This window comes from Triturus cristatus, chromosome 6, assembly GCF_964204655.1.
Source record: "Triturus cristatus chromosome 6, aTriCri1.1, whole genome shotgun sequence".
In the NCBI taxonomy this organism is placed as follows: Eukaryota; Metazoa; Chordata; class Amphibia; order Caudata; family Salamandridae; genus Triturus; species Triturus cristatus.
Window position 1 is genome coordinate 148,499,433 of NC_140589.1, and position 14,919 is coordinate 148,514,351.

General features: G+C 47.2%; 1 protein-coding gene across 1 annotated transcript in view; it reads right to left on the reverse strand.

The window, feature by feature from the left end:
* Positions 1-1,913: 1,913 nt before the first annotated feature.
* Positions 1,914-14,919, reverse strand: part of PCARE (photoreceptor cilium actin regulator) — a 212,211-nt gene continuing 199,205 nt past the window's right edge. The window contains exon 2 of the mRNA XM_085610382.1: positions 1,914-2,642. Coding sequence (XP_085466508.1) covers positions 2,519-2,642 — 124 coding nt within the window. The 3' untranslated portion in view covers positions 1,914-2,518. The remainder of the gene's footprint in view (positions 2,643-14,919) is intronic.

Consider the following 14,919-nt stretch of genomic DNA (forward strand, 5'->3'; position numbering starts at 1 on the left):
AAATTATTGTTTGTGACACCTTTTTTAAATTTGAGCAAAGTTCACAAATTGCCCAGAGATTTGGAGGCACATCTAATACATAGGGCAGCAAGCAAAGTGACTGTGTTGCATTGCATGAAAGGGAGAGGACAGAAATGCTCCAGATTTGCAAAGATATGTATCATTTCTGCTCTATCCTTGCGCTGGCGCACTGAGTGCAGCCTAGTGCCAAAGCAGGCACCCTTGCACCACAGTGCAAAGGTGCCTGCATTACAGAAAGGTTTGTTTTAGTCCATGAAGGGACAATTTCATCTTTCTATGCGTGCTGCAGGATGCAGCACATGTGGAAAGAGGAAATAGTGAGGAGACATTTCTCCTTGATAAGCCTCACTTGGGAAGGTGTAGCATTTTGATGCATTTCAAGGATTGCAAGTCTTTGTAAATCTGGGAATGTGTCAAAATCCTTGGGTAGATGTATGGGAACGCCTAGGCTCCACCCATGGAATGCCTCCCAAGTTGAAATGTAATGTAATGCAATGCAAGTAGCTGTCTTGTGTTACATTTCTTTACAAAGCCACGCAAATCAGGACTTGCGTGACTTTGTACATTTAAAAAAGCCTTTCCATTGCCCTGCGTCACCTTGCGAGATGCAATGGCGATGCAAAGGCTTGGTAAATCTAGGCCTTGGTCATCTCAGGTAGAAGATAAAGACTCTTCTGATAACAAGTATGTTGATTATCCTCTTTCCACTAGATATTTGAAACCTGGGAAAACACAGTGAAAGCAAAGGATCGGTTAAGGTGGAAACATAAGACCACTATAGACCATAAATCATGTTTAGTCCTAAAAAAAGTTTAGTCCTCAGAACTTCTCTAATCTCATGAAATAATGTAGACAAAGACAAGTAATAAATATAAATATTAACTGTGAATATGCTTGGAGTTTGTTTACTTACAGCTATAAAGAGTGGAGGAAAACACTTTAAAGCACAATAAGATATGGAAGTTGGTAGAAAGAAGAGGCTGTGTAAAAAAATAATATAGAACTAAAATAAATTCTTGCACAGATGACAGTTTAGGGGGCAGTTGCATTGGATCCTGGGGACAGATTGGGGTCCTTGTACTGAGTTTCCTTCTTTCATGGAATTTTAGTTAGGATATTATTTAGTTTTTGGGAACCTACGTAGAGAAGTTTGGATGCTTACGGATGACACCAGGGGCGCAGAATCAACTCACCTAGACATTCTTCACCAACTAGCGAATAGACGACCATATGCCTATGGTTGGCCTCCCTGAACTGTCTAGTCTTTCAACCTCTTACAAAACGTTTTGCAGGTGAGTCTAACATATTTCCAAGGCTCCACACTTTGGCTCAAATGCTTCCTTTTTTTGTTTAACAGAGTTTTATATAGCGCAAACTGGACCCGGTTTCGGGTATCAGAGCGCTTTACATAGCACCAGTTGCGTGACACATTCATTTTTGTTAGGCACGGGGAGATTAAGAGATTTTCCCAGAATCATAGGATGTTCAACGTCATTGCCTAGACTCAAACCCGGTTCCCCAGATTCGAGGTTGACCGCCCTAGTCGTTAGGCCAACTCCTCTCCCCAGAGATTCCACAGAGTGATTGAGGTGCATCCTTTTCCCATCTGCTAATACGCACGAGAGCCATAGAACTCTCAGGAGCTGATACTGCAAACGGGCTCTTCAGGATGGCTTCCAAGCTTACCTGCAAGAGCCCTCAAGGATATTCGGAGCTCAGTGAGTGCTATATAACAATCCAAAATAACTATCATTGATTTTCAAATTTTTATTTCACTACTATATTTAGTTTCCTAACAACTAGCATCGATTGGTACTGACACATCTCACATGATTACAACGGTACATTCAGGTTGCATTAAAGTTGTGCAAAGCAATTCTTAGTAAATACGCACACACAGAATTACATCATGGAAGAAGAGATTTCTATTCGATTGTGATCCTAGGTGTGATTTTGAATTAATTAGATTTCACTTCATACGCACTATCACTATATGCACATTTCTTAAAATGCCCGTCTGGACAGTATACAATTCCCCATCCTATTTAATAAGGCGCTCCCTTGAGGAGACAAAGCTCTTGCACAGCAAGAACTAACTTATCTCCTGGTGAAGGGTTGGAAAACAGCATAAAGTAGACCTCATCAGTGCGTGCCACAACTCCATGGCGATAGCTTACTGCATCGTTCAAAGAACGCATTTTCCATTTTTAGTCAATTCAGATAGTTGTCTGCGAGTTGTGCTACCACAGTCAGCTTTCTGAAGGCAGTGGGTGTTAGCGGATGAAGGTGAATCTGGGAGATATAAATATCAACAACCTTTTTGAAGCTATTAGGAATATAAATTATTTTGAACATATACATAAAGTCAAACTCTTTTTACTAAATCAGACATCTCACAATTTCTTCAGTTGTTTCTCGGAATTGCACGAGATCTGGTAAAAAAAAGAGCCGTCAATTTTTCCGTTTTGTAGGCCTAGGGGCGGATGCACGCAGGCTGTCAATCTTTCTGGAGTCCCTGCCCCACAATGCAAAGCTCGATGTTGGAAGAGATCCGGCCGAGCCCCTTCTGCTCATGCGCTCTGATGCTCTCCTCGCCTTCCCTCCTGGCAACGTCCTCGGCACTGAAATAGAAAAGAGGCTTACGTTAAGAAGATCACCCCCGCTGAGGTAAGTTCAAGGCAGTCACATAACGATTACTGTACGAGGCTGCCTCACAGGCTGAACGCTTTGGCATGCTATTTTTAATTTTGTGTCAACAGGGAACTTTAGCAGGTTTCTTACTTTCAGAAGGCGTTCTTTATTTCACAATGTTGCAGTTACATTCGGTTGCCACAATTATATCCCATCATTTCATGTAAATAAAACATCAAATCAGTATTTACCAATATGTTTTTTAAAATAGGGGAAACAATTCAGAGGCACTCATTGGTTGGCCGAGAGAAAACTGTTTTCTAGCGAACACACGTCATCTCCTTAAAAATCATTCTTCGTGTTTTTTTTCACAATGACAATACTTTTACATTGAATCACGGAACAATCTGGCAGTAGCAGACAGCAGGAAAGTGTCAGTTCAGCTCGGGCATAGAATACAATTTACAAGTGCCAGCTCCACCTCTCGGTCTGTCAGACGTTAGTATTTTTATTTCCCAGACACAATCTCAGGCTTAATGAGCCTATATATTAAAGCGGACATTTGAGACTTTTCTTGGCATCCCGGGGCATCCAGAGGTGACTGGTGGCAGAAACTGGATTATTAACTTGGAAGGGATGTGTACCACCATTTTAATAAACACACCCGCCTTCAAGACGCAAACATGTTATTACAGCTCGATGGGAGAATGATTTGAGTAACCTTGATGATGAGTAGCGTGCTGAAGCCAAGATGGCCACAAGATGCGTGGTTTACAATAGAAATCTTTTCAGAAAACATAACAATGTATGGATTACGTACCTGTTATCCTGGTTATCCTCCAGGGGAATTCTCATCAAAGTCATAAGCACAGAATAGTCCTGCCCACGTGCGGGGACCCCGGAACACATATCAACGACAATATTTATGTATGTTTAAACCCTAACCAAGTACGTAATAACCTAAAACATATATATATATATATATATATATATATATATATATATATATATATATATATATATATATATATACATGCAGCCTAAAGCAAATAGAGGATTAAAAAATGCCCAAATTGCATTGAGTTTTTCATTTAAAATGAACCATACACATTCAACATTTCTGCAATACAGAACATGAACACTTTTAAGTGTAAAACATAATCCTTTATTTGAGAGGAAGAAGGCAAGGGAATGAAAGGCACTGTTAGCCAGTAGGCTGCATTAAAAAACATAACCGAGAAAACTAGCACCGTAACTTTAAGACCTGCAAGACCTCCTGAATCGCGTCATGCCCTCAGGTGACAGTTAGGTCAGGACTTTTGTACGGTGACAAGAAAACATTCAGAGGATAAACCATTTCACAGCTGCTGTGTTAAGTATTCGTCCGAGGAGGAGGAAGGGTTGCTTCTTACTTTAATGAGTATTCCCCTGTGGAAATATGGATTTTTCCGATCAGTTATGTCCCCTATCTTGGACCCCAACGGTTTCATGTATGAATCACAAGTACATGTATGTTCCCTCCAGTTCCAGTTATGAAGACGCAAACACATGTGCGTCCACCGTCAACATGTCCTCTTTCAGATCCGCCATGAATAGGCCGGATATTCCATTCCTAAGTATGAAAGGCCACCGGCTTTATATGGTTCTCTTATGCCATTTTACAGTCCAGGCAAGTAGGCCCTGATTCTGTCATCAAGCTTTTCTTGCCTTCTGCCTCTGAAAGCTCCAGTCTGAGCCTGCATCTGTGACCATGAACTTTGTCTTATTCCCTGCGCGGCCCACGATGCCTGACATCAGCCAGTTGCCTGCCAAAAACTGTATTTCACCTTCGAAATTATCTGCTCCGCTCCCTGCCCAATGCATTCCTGTCTAGTAGTTTAAGTAAACATTCTTCCAGATACCGAGCAAAGGCCCGGCTTCTCTGTCTTTATGCAAGTAATTCATAGCCCTATTATTATGGAAGACTTCTGCCCTCGCATCTAGTGTAGACACCTAGACGCTTGTACACGCACTAACAGTCAGTATAGTCAGTATAGAATAAGATTCTACTCTAAGAAGACCTCTCTTTTGGATAACATAGTTCTTTAAACATAGGATGTTAGATATGATTTGGGATTAGGTTGACTTGACCCTCCAGACTTCTGTCGCCACATGTAGAGCTAAATGTCAAGTCCCCTTCACCCCCTAGTTGCACGTCAATCACACGTCATGCTGCTGCGCGCGCATTTCTGCCAAGTATTTCTGCTGACATTGCGAAATTCTTTCATGGAAACGCCCTATTATGACATCACACCTGATGACGTTCTTTAGTCACACCCAGTTACGCCTATTTTTGCTACGTATGTATCTTTTATCTACACTATCAATTGTTACGCCTCTTGCATTTGCTTCACTGTAATGCCTATTGTATAAAAGTGATTAATTATCAATAAAGTATGTACTTCACTTCCTGAACCTTCGTGGTGATGGAACTTGGAGCAACCGATTCGAATCGTCCATTGGAATAAAGCCCGTTCCGAACCTCTAATACCACGGATTCTGCCTCTTATTTACTGAGCTATTTTTATTATGTTTCTGTATCAAATTAAGTCCCGGTAATTAAATTATTTACCACATGAATGGCGCCCGAATAGGGACACTTTCTCATCTCACGCGCCGGCGGTGCGTTGCAGGCCCGGTCTCCTGCCACAGCTGGACGGACAACAACGCGTACCAGCAGGATTTCCTGTATCTCCCTCCGGTCAAGCGGGGGCGACTGAGGCTGCGATCACCACCCAGACGAGGCGGTGAGAAGTGCGAAGTATCCCGACCAGAGCCTAGCTGAGAGAGCAAGATCCGAGGTATACAGAGGCCCACCAGGTTTCCGAAGTCCCGAAGTGTCCGAAGTTTTCGAGTCGAGTCCAGTCCGGTCCAGTTCAGTTCCGTTCCGAGGCCTTCCGTTCCGAGCTACCCGGTGAGTACCATTACTGGGGAGGCGTTCTGACGTGCACATAGGTTGTGCCGGTCAAGACGGGTTTGGGTACACAAATCCGGTCTGCACTGTTTCAGCAGTGTATCTGTACTGTTTAGCAGTATATCTAGTATATCAAGTATATAAATTCAGAATAATCCAGTTAATGCCGAGTATTATGTTTAGTGATTAAGTTTTCCTTAGATCGTCATCATCATTGTTGCTCAGTTAAATGTTAAATGTTAAATGTTTTAAATACGTTCTGCATATTGTGGTGTGAATGACTGTTCATTATCGTGTTTATTGTATTAAGTTTGTTCAAAATCAAGTATCAGATCAGTTCTCAATATGCCGCTCTTTTCGAAATTAAGACAGATCACAACAAGAAAAGGGGTACTCGAAGAAGCTGTTCCTATTCCTCCTAGGGACACTCCAGGGTACTTCATGTATCATAAACATGGCTTAGACGCTATATTATTTCTTGATTTATGGGTAGACTACACCAAGGAATTACCAGAAAGTCAGAGGTGGCCCGCAGCTGGGACCTGGGATTCAGAGTGCATCATGAAAGTAGAGGAAGAGTTATGGAAAAGGAAAGTCAGACAGTCACAGAAAGACGCCGTTGAGTTGTGGCGTAAAGAATCTCATAGACGTACAGAAAAAGCACTCCGACAGGAAGAGAAAAATAAAGAGAATTCAAATAAAGTCCGAGAAAATCTATTAATTGAAGAAGGTACACGAGTGAAGTCAGAACAAGTAGACAGACAAAGAAATGCCCTTATGAATGGTATGTATCCCCTCCTGGCCGAGGGATTACCTAAGGCTACTCCGGAAATACCAAAAGACTTGCCACCCCCATTGTTTCCAATAAAAATGCATCCTAAGGGGCATCCTAGAACAGCAGAAGATGTTTTTCTTTCCTCATACCTAGATGACGCAGCTCCCGAGTATGCTAACCCCGCCTCACATAGACCGCCTGCCAGGGAGGTTCAACGCCAAGATCCAGTATCTGTATCTCTACAGCAACAAATCCTGACACAAGTTCCGGCAAGCACATCTGTTTCCACATCTGTTCCTACAGCTACTTCTATAGCTGTGTCCACACCTATAGTTGCTGTATCGCGTTCAACGAATCCTTTCACGCCCGATACCCCAGATGGGGCTACCGGAGGTGCTACCAACATTTTTTCTACGCCACCCAGAGTAAATAAACTTACCTTTCAAGAGTCAGCACATCCACGTACCCCCAAACTCATAAATGCCCACACGCTTAAGGAACTTCTTATAGATTGTAGATATGACCCTGTGCCCGGCAAAGAGGACGAAATGATCATGGCATCATTACGTATCAGACGAGCCGCGGTGTATTTAGGGAAGATACCAGGAATGACTGTGCATCTAGATAATATATATCATTTTGTCAAAACAGGGCGAGATTCTGAATGTATTAACAGAGCTATGGAATACCAGAAAGTGGAGATACAGGGGGAACTGTTACGTTTCCTCATAAATTGTGTGATCAGAAATCAAGACCGACCGGGGGTAGACCCGGAAGCAATGCAAACTCTTACCAGATGGAGCCAGAATATATCAGAAGGGAGACATGATAAGCAAAATTGTATAATAGCCATGTGCCGAAAGATCCGTAAAGAAATAGAACGCCTACACGAAGAGAGATTAGCGGTAGACCAGTTCGAACAAAGCGAGGAGGAAGGATCAGGACTGCCCACAGGACAGTCAGACACCATAGCCTATGTAGGTAGAGGAAGATCTTGTAATAGTACTAGATGTTTTATTGACCCGATACGTCCGATATGTCCAGATAATAACAGGAATTTCCAAACACCTATAATAAATATAAGGTCCCCCGAGCATTCGTTCCAAGCGGCTGACAAATTACTCCGAGAACGAAGGGGTTATCATTTTCTCGATTCTATGGATGAACAAGAATTAGCCAGGTCAGCCGTTCATTGGGTTGACAGTCCCGGAAAGTATGGTGATGATACAGTAGCACACACATTTTTGAATCTCACCCCAGATGAACAGCGTTTAGCTGGGATTTATATGATTCAACAACTCCTTATACTATATGTTAGACCTGGCATCATTGGCATGAGTCTCTCCTCCATTTTTTTCTGTTTGCCTCCTCTGTTTACGATGTTTTTGCTGGTTTATTGCTTTGGGCACTGTGCCACTGCTGATCAGTGCCACAGTGCAAGTGCTCCCTATGTTAAATTGTTATATTGATTGGTGTTACCATGATTGGCTTGGTTGACTTACTGTTCAGACCCTAGTCTAGTGCACTGCGTGTGCCAAGGGCGTGTAAGTTAACTGCTGCTGGTGGGCTTGCAGCACTGGTTGTGCCACCCACAGAAGCAGCGTGCAAAAGGGGTCTCAGGCCTGCCACCGCGGCGCCTGCGTGCAGTCCCTGACTGCCATGTCGACTTGGTAAGGAAACCTACTTACCAGTCTCTAAACCTTCACTTTGCCACATTTCAGACACCTCTATGGTAGGCCCTAGGGCAGGGTGCATTGTTGGTAAAAGGTAGGTCATGCCCTGATGTGTGTGGCATGACCTAATAGTGAATCACAGCCATTTTCGTTTTTCACTATTGAAGGGCTACCTGCCTCCAATAGGCCAGACTGGGCAGACTGATTATTAACTCCATTATAATCTATCTGACTCAGGGAGCATGGTAGCAAGTCGAGTTTAGTATCCCTGAACTCAGAATTTAATAACACACCCTTTAGGATGGATGGTTTTTAAATTCTATGTTTGAAAATAGCACTTTTAGAAAGTGGCTATTTTCTTGTCCAACTATCTACCGGTCTCTGCTGGTTTGGTGTGTGTGTCAGGGGCTGGGTGGCTCCAGAGGTCTGAGTGAGTCAGTGTGGGGTGAATGGGGCGTTTACACGTAGAGTGAGGGAAGAGTAGCCTGCCCTGCCTGACACAATACTGGCTCCGCCTCCTGCTGCGCGACTGATAGCCCTGCTCCTGCCAGTGACAATACTGGCTCCGCCTCCTGCTGGGCGGCTGAGGACTCTGCCCTGCTCAGTGAATAGGCCAGGTGCCTCCGCCTGGCAACACCCACAACAAACCTGAGATGGTGGGAATTTCCCTGCTTGGACAAAGGGAACAAAGGAGAAAAGGGGTATAAGAGAAGGACCCCTGAACCAAGAACTCAGATCACTTCTGACAAGGAAACCTGTACCAAGGACAAGAAGCCTGCTGATCTAAGGACTTGCCTCCCCTTTCGGCCAGAGTGCTGTTTTGCTGTGGAGGAACCTGAAAGCTGCTTCTTTATTTTTGCCAAGGAACAAGGAGAGAGGAACTTGGTGTGTACTCTCTGAACACTTGCTAGGAAATCTCCAAGGGCTGGAAGAGTGCCAGTCTCCTGCTGAAGTCACAGGGCCAAAGGACTTCACCATTTGCTGAATTGCTGGAAAGTGTTGTTTCCAGTACACAAGGGAAAATCTGCAGTCTCGACGCCAGCAGCAACGCCAGTGAGCAGTGGGTATCGGCCCCGGCTCCAAGTGACCCCGTCTCGACGCCGGTATCGACGCCAGTGAGGAGTGAGTATCGGCTCTACCTCCAAGCGACCCCGTCCCGACGCCGCTGCTGATCGCATCGACTCGACGCCCTTCTCGACGCCGTGAGCGCTGCTCCGGCCCGACATCCCTCGACGCCGCTGCGGATTGACCCGACTCCGAGGCACGACCTCGACGCCGATCTCGACGCCGTGGATCATCGTTTTCTTCGTTTCGCAAGGTACTGTACTTGTGGGGTCTGTTGCGACTCCAGGCTCGACGTAGCGCTCCTCGCGGTCACCGCCGAACCTTGGGAATCTTGTAGACTCGACGTCGTGTGACTCCTGTGGGGGTTACATTGTTGCCAAAGAACTGTGCTCAGAAGAATACTTTGCTAAAGAACTATTTGCCAAGAAGAAACCTTACTTGAACTATTATTTTTCCTTCCAAAGAGTATTTATTAAGACTGTGGTATATTTTTGTCGTTATTTGGTCTTGTGCTAAGCCTTATATAAAAATACTATTTTTATAATAACTTCTGTGTCGTGTCCATCTGTAGTGTATTCACTTTATTACTGTATGTGGTCATAAATGCTTAACACACTGCCTCTGAGATAAGCCTGTCTGCTCTGCCAAGCTACCAAGGGGGTAGCAGGGGTTATCTGAGTGTGTAATCCCCTTGCCCTGACTAGAGTTGGTTGGTCCCTATTTGTCAGAAGTGTATACCTCTGCCAACTAGAGACCGCCGGTTCTAACATTGGTGGTCAGCGGTGAGGATTTGAACTTTGCATTTATGACTCATGTGCAGTGATTAGTGTACGCTACATAGTGAAAGCAGACCATAACGCAGCCACAATCTGTTTTTGGTAGGATATTCTATTTTTGTTCTCCGCTTTCCTGGAGCTTATTTTCTTAAACACTGCCAGTTTTGACCATGGAGAATGCCGGAGCTGCTACACCTGTGGAGAATGTTGTGGGGGAATTCGATAAGGAGAAGATAGATTCCTACACGCTAAAAGATCTAAAAGGATTTTGCAAGCAGTGTAAAGTTCCTACCACAGGTGTCTCGAAGAAAGAGGGCTTCCTCAAAGCGCTGAAGGCCTGGTTAGAGGCCAGAAATCCCTCTGATCCGGTGGTGGTACCGGAAGAGGAAGAAGAAGAGGAAGAGGAAGAGCCCACAGGTGGGCCAGTGTCATCTCCAGGCAGTAGTGCGTCCTCTAGGAGCCTTTCCCCCGAGGAATTAGAAGACAGGGAGAAGGAGAGGGGGTACAAGTTAGAAATGGCAAAACTTAAATTAGGAGGGCAGTTGGAATTAGAGAATGCGAGAAGCAAGAGAGAAGCTGAAATGGAGAGCAAAAGATTAGATTTTGAGAGAGAGAAATTAGCGTTTGAACGTGAGAAGATGGTGAGGGAGATGGAGCTTAAAACTAAGAGTTTAGAGTTGAATCCCTCTGGTGGCAGCACTCCATCTGTGCCTGCAGAAAGTAGGTTTTATTTTCCTAAAGATGTGATCAAGGATTACAGTAAGAATGAAGATATTAGCCAATGGTTTAAAGCATATGAGTTAGCATTGTTGGCCCACCGGGTCCCTGAGAAGGATTGGGGAACGGGGTTGTGGAGCCGCTTTACAAACGAGGGGAGAGATACCTTGTTGAGCCTTCCTGCTGAGGATAGGATGTCTTATACTCATATGAAAGATGCTTTAATGCTGAGATATGGCTTAACCCCAGAAAAGTACAGACAAACCTTTAGAGAATGTAAGAAGTTGCCTGGTACTACGTGGGTTGAATATGTGTCTTTTTTCTGCAGAACCATGGATGGTTGGATAAAGGGTAGCAAGGTTGATAGTTATGATGCTCTTTATGATTTGTTTGCTTGGGAGCACTTGTCTAATAACTGTTTTCCAGAGCTACGCCAGCACCTTGTTGACAGCAAGCTATCTAACCCTAGAAAACTTGCTGAGGAGGCGGACCGCTGGGTCAGTACCAGGGTCCACAAGGGTCCAGTGGGAGACTCAGCCAAAGGTGGGCAGGGTCCCCAGCAGAAGAGTGGGGGGGACAGGGGTAAACAGAGGGAGTTTCAGAAAGGGCCCCAAAGTAGTCCCCAAGGGAACCAAGGGAAGGGTTCCCAGCCTCCCCCTGTAAAGAAGCCAGAGGCCCCGACAGGTAAACCTGTTCACAGGGGCCCCATGACCTGCTATGCCTGTAAGCAGGTGGGACACCGTTATTATGATCCCCAATGTCCCATGAAGGATTCGAATGCACCGCCGCGTGCACCCCCTCGTCAGGTAGCGAGTGTAGCCCTGGGAGGGGAGGAGATGGGTGCCCCCGGTGGGTGGGGTCCCGCAGAAATGTCCCTGGTCTCTTTAGGAGACGTGGAAATGGTCCCTCCAACCCCTCTGCCTAGTAACACTAAGAAATATAGGCAGTGGGTGACCATTAATGGCCATAGGGTGGAAGCTCTCAGAGACACCGGAGCGAGTGTGACAGCTGTCAAGTGTCACTTGGTGTCCAGAGAGCAGGTGGTCCCTCATGCATTCTACCCCGTTGTAGCTGCTGACAACTCACAGAGTAAGTGTGAGGTAGCTCAAGTTCCTTTTGAGTGGGGGGGGGTCTCAGGTACTCTTCAGGTTGCTGTGAGGCCCGCCATGCCTGTTGATTGTCTCTTGGGCAATGATTTGGAGGACTCCCCTTGGGCTAAGGTGGAGAGAAAAGCGCACCTGGAAATGTTGGGTCTGCCTGAGTGGGTGTGTGCGACCACCCGGTCCATGTCAGTCAGTAAGGGTGTTGATGGGGGCCCGGAGCCTGAAAGTATGGCCCAGGTCCCAACCGTGAAGAGAAGAGGCAGGGGGCGCGGGAAACCGTCCCCCATCGTTCCCGCGGTCCAGGAGGGAGCAGACCCTGAGGGGGATGCCCTGGAACCGACAGGAGAACAAGTGGCCGAACTGGGAGACCTGCCCGAGCTGACCCATTGGCAGCAGGATGGTGGTCCCTCCAGGGAGGAATTTTGTGCTGAACAGAAAGTGTGCCCTTCTCTTGTGGGTATGAGGCAGCAGGCCTCAGCCCAAACGACAGGTGATCAGTCAGGATCACATTGGGTCTACTGGGAGAACGACCTCCTGTATAGCGAGCCTAAGGCTGCTGAACCTGGGTCAGCCCGTGTGCTGGTGGTACCCCAGCGCTTACGAGCCTTCCTACTGGGGTTGGCTCATGACGTTCCGTTAGCTGGACATCTGGGGCAGGACAAGACCTATGACAGACTTGTCACCCATTTTTATTGGCCCCAGATGAGAAGGGATTCAGATATCCATTGTAGGACATGTCAAACTTGCCAGGCAAGTGGGAAAAGTGGGCGGAAGCAGAAGGCTCCCCTCCAACCTTTTCCCGTCGTCAGTACCCCCTTTGAGCGAGTGGGAATTGACATTGTGGGGCCACTGGACCCCAAGACAGCCATGGGCAACAGGTTTATCCTGGTCTTGGTGGACCATGCCACCCGGTACCCGGAAGCCATCCCTCTCCGAACAGTGACGGCCCCCGTGGTGGGACGGGCACTGATGGGTGTTTTCTCCCGCATGGGGTTCCCCCGAGAGGTGGTGTCAGACCGGGGCACCAACTTCATTTCGAATTATATGAAGTCTCTGTGGAAGGAGTGTGGGGTAACCTACAAGTTTACCACTCCTTACCACCCTCAAGGTAATGGGCTGGTTGAGAGATTCAACCGGACCCTAAAAGGCATGATCATGGGTCTTGAAGAACCAATGAGGCGTAAATGGGACGTCCTCTTGCCATGCCTGCTGTTTGCTTACCGTGAGGTGCCACAGAAGTCTCTAGGGTTCAGCCCCTTTGAGCTTTTGTATGGTCACCCGGTAAGAGGACCTTTGAGTCTGGTCAAAGAAGGCTGGGAGCAATCTCCCAGGAAACCTCCCCAGGATGTATATAGTTACATGCTGGCCTTTAGGAACCAGACTCGGCGCTTCAGAGATCTTGCTCAGGCAAATCTGGAGGCCAGCCAGGAAGAGATGAAGCGGTGGTACGATCAGAATGCCACTCTGGTTGAGCTTCAACCTGGTCAGAAAGTTTGGGTCATGGCCCCTGTGGAACCTTGTGCGCTCAAGGACAGGTGGACTGGACCGTTTGAGGTTGTGGAGAAGAAGAGCGATGTCACCTACTTGGTGGACTTGAAATCTCCCAGGAACCCCTTAAGGGTCCTGCATGTCAACCGGTTAAAGCCCCACTTAGAAAGGTCCGAAGTGGGCATGCTCCTTGCCACAGATGCTGGGATGGAGGAGGAGAGTGAGCCTCTTCCTGACCTCCTGTGTGCAAAAGAAAAAGATGGGTCAGTGGATGGTGTTGTCCTCTCTGACACACTGACCCCTGAGCAGCAGCAAGATTGTCGCCATCTGTTGGTACAATTCCCTGATCTGTTCTCCTTGATCCCTGGTGTCACTCAGTGGTGTGTCCATGATGTGGACACTGGGGACAGCACTCCTGTGAGGCACAAGGCCTACAGGGTGACTGACAAGGTCAGAGCATACATCAAGGAGGAGGTCTCCAAGATGTTTGCCTTAGGGGTGGTTGAGTCCTCTAGCAGTCCTTGGGCCAGCCCAGTGGTCTTGGTCCCAAAGGCTGCAGCGCCTGGTGCTTCACCAGAACTTCGGTTCTGTGTGGATTACCGAGGACTCAATTCGGTCACCAAGACTGACGCGCACCCCATCCCCAGAGCTGATGAGCTCATCGATCGGTTGGGGGCTGCCCGGTACCTTAGTACGTTTGATCTAACGTCTGGGTACTGGCAGATCGCCTTGACTGATGGGGCAAAAGAGAGGTCTGCATTCTCCACACCAGATGGGCACTACCAGTTCCGTGTGATGCCCTTTGGGATGAAGAATGCCCCTGCCACATTCCAGAGGTTGGTTAACCAGGTATTGGCCGGACTGGAAGATTTCAGCGCCGCCTACCTGGACGATATAGCAGTGTTCAGCGCCAGCTGGGAGGAACACTTGCGCCACCTCCAGGAAGTGTTGTTGGCCCTGCGCAGAGCAGGCCTCACAATCAAGGCCAGTAAGTGCCAGATTGGGCAGGGTTCAGTGGTGTACTTGGGGCACCAAGTAGGGAGCGGCAAGGTGGCCCCCCTGCAACCCAAGATAGATACCATCCTGGCTTGGGAACCGCCCAAAACCCAGACTCAGGTGAGAGCCTTCTTGGGTCTCACGGGTTACTACAGGAGGTTTGTCAAGGGGTATGGCAACATTGTGCACCCCTTGACCTCGCTGACTTCCAGGAAGCAGCCGAGACTTGTGATCTGGACTGACGCCTGTCAGAACGCCTTTGACACCCTGAAAACTGCAATGTGTACCGCACCGGTCCTCCAGGCACCCGACTTTTCAAAAGAATTCATTGTCCAGACAGACGCTTCAGAGCATGGTGTGGGGGCTGTTCTAGCACAGATGAATGAGGAGGGCCGAGACTTACCTGTAGCCTTCATCAGCCGGAGGTTACTTCCCAGGGAACAAAGGTGGAGTGCGATAGAGCGTGAGGCATTTGCTGTGGTCTGGGCGCTGAAGAAGCTAAGACCCTACTTGTTTGGGTCTCACTTCCGGGTTCAGACAGACCACAGGCCCCTCAGATGGTTAATGAAGATGAGGGGTGAGAACCCAAAGCTGTTGAGGTGGTCCATTTCCCTACAGGGGATGGACTTTACGGTGGAACACCGCCCTGGTACAGATCACGCCAATGCTGATGGTCTGTCCAGATTTTTCCGCCTTAGTGATGAGGACTCCCTGGGTGAAG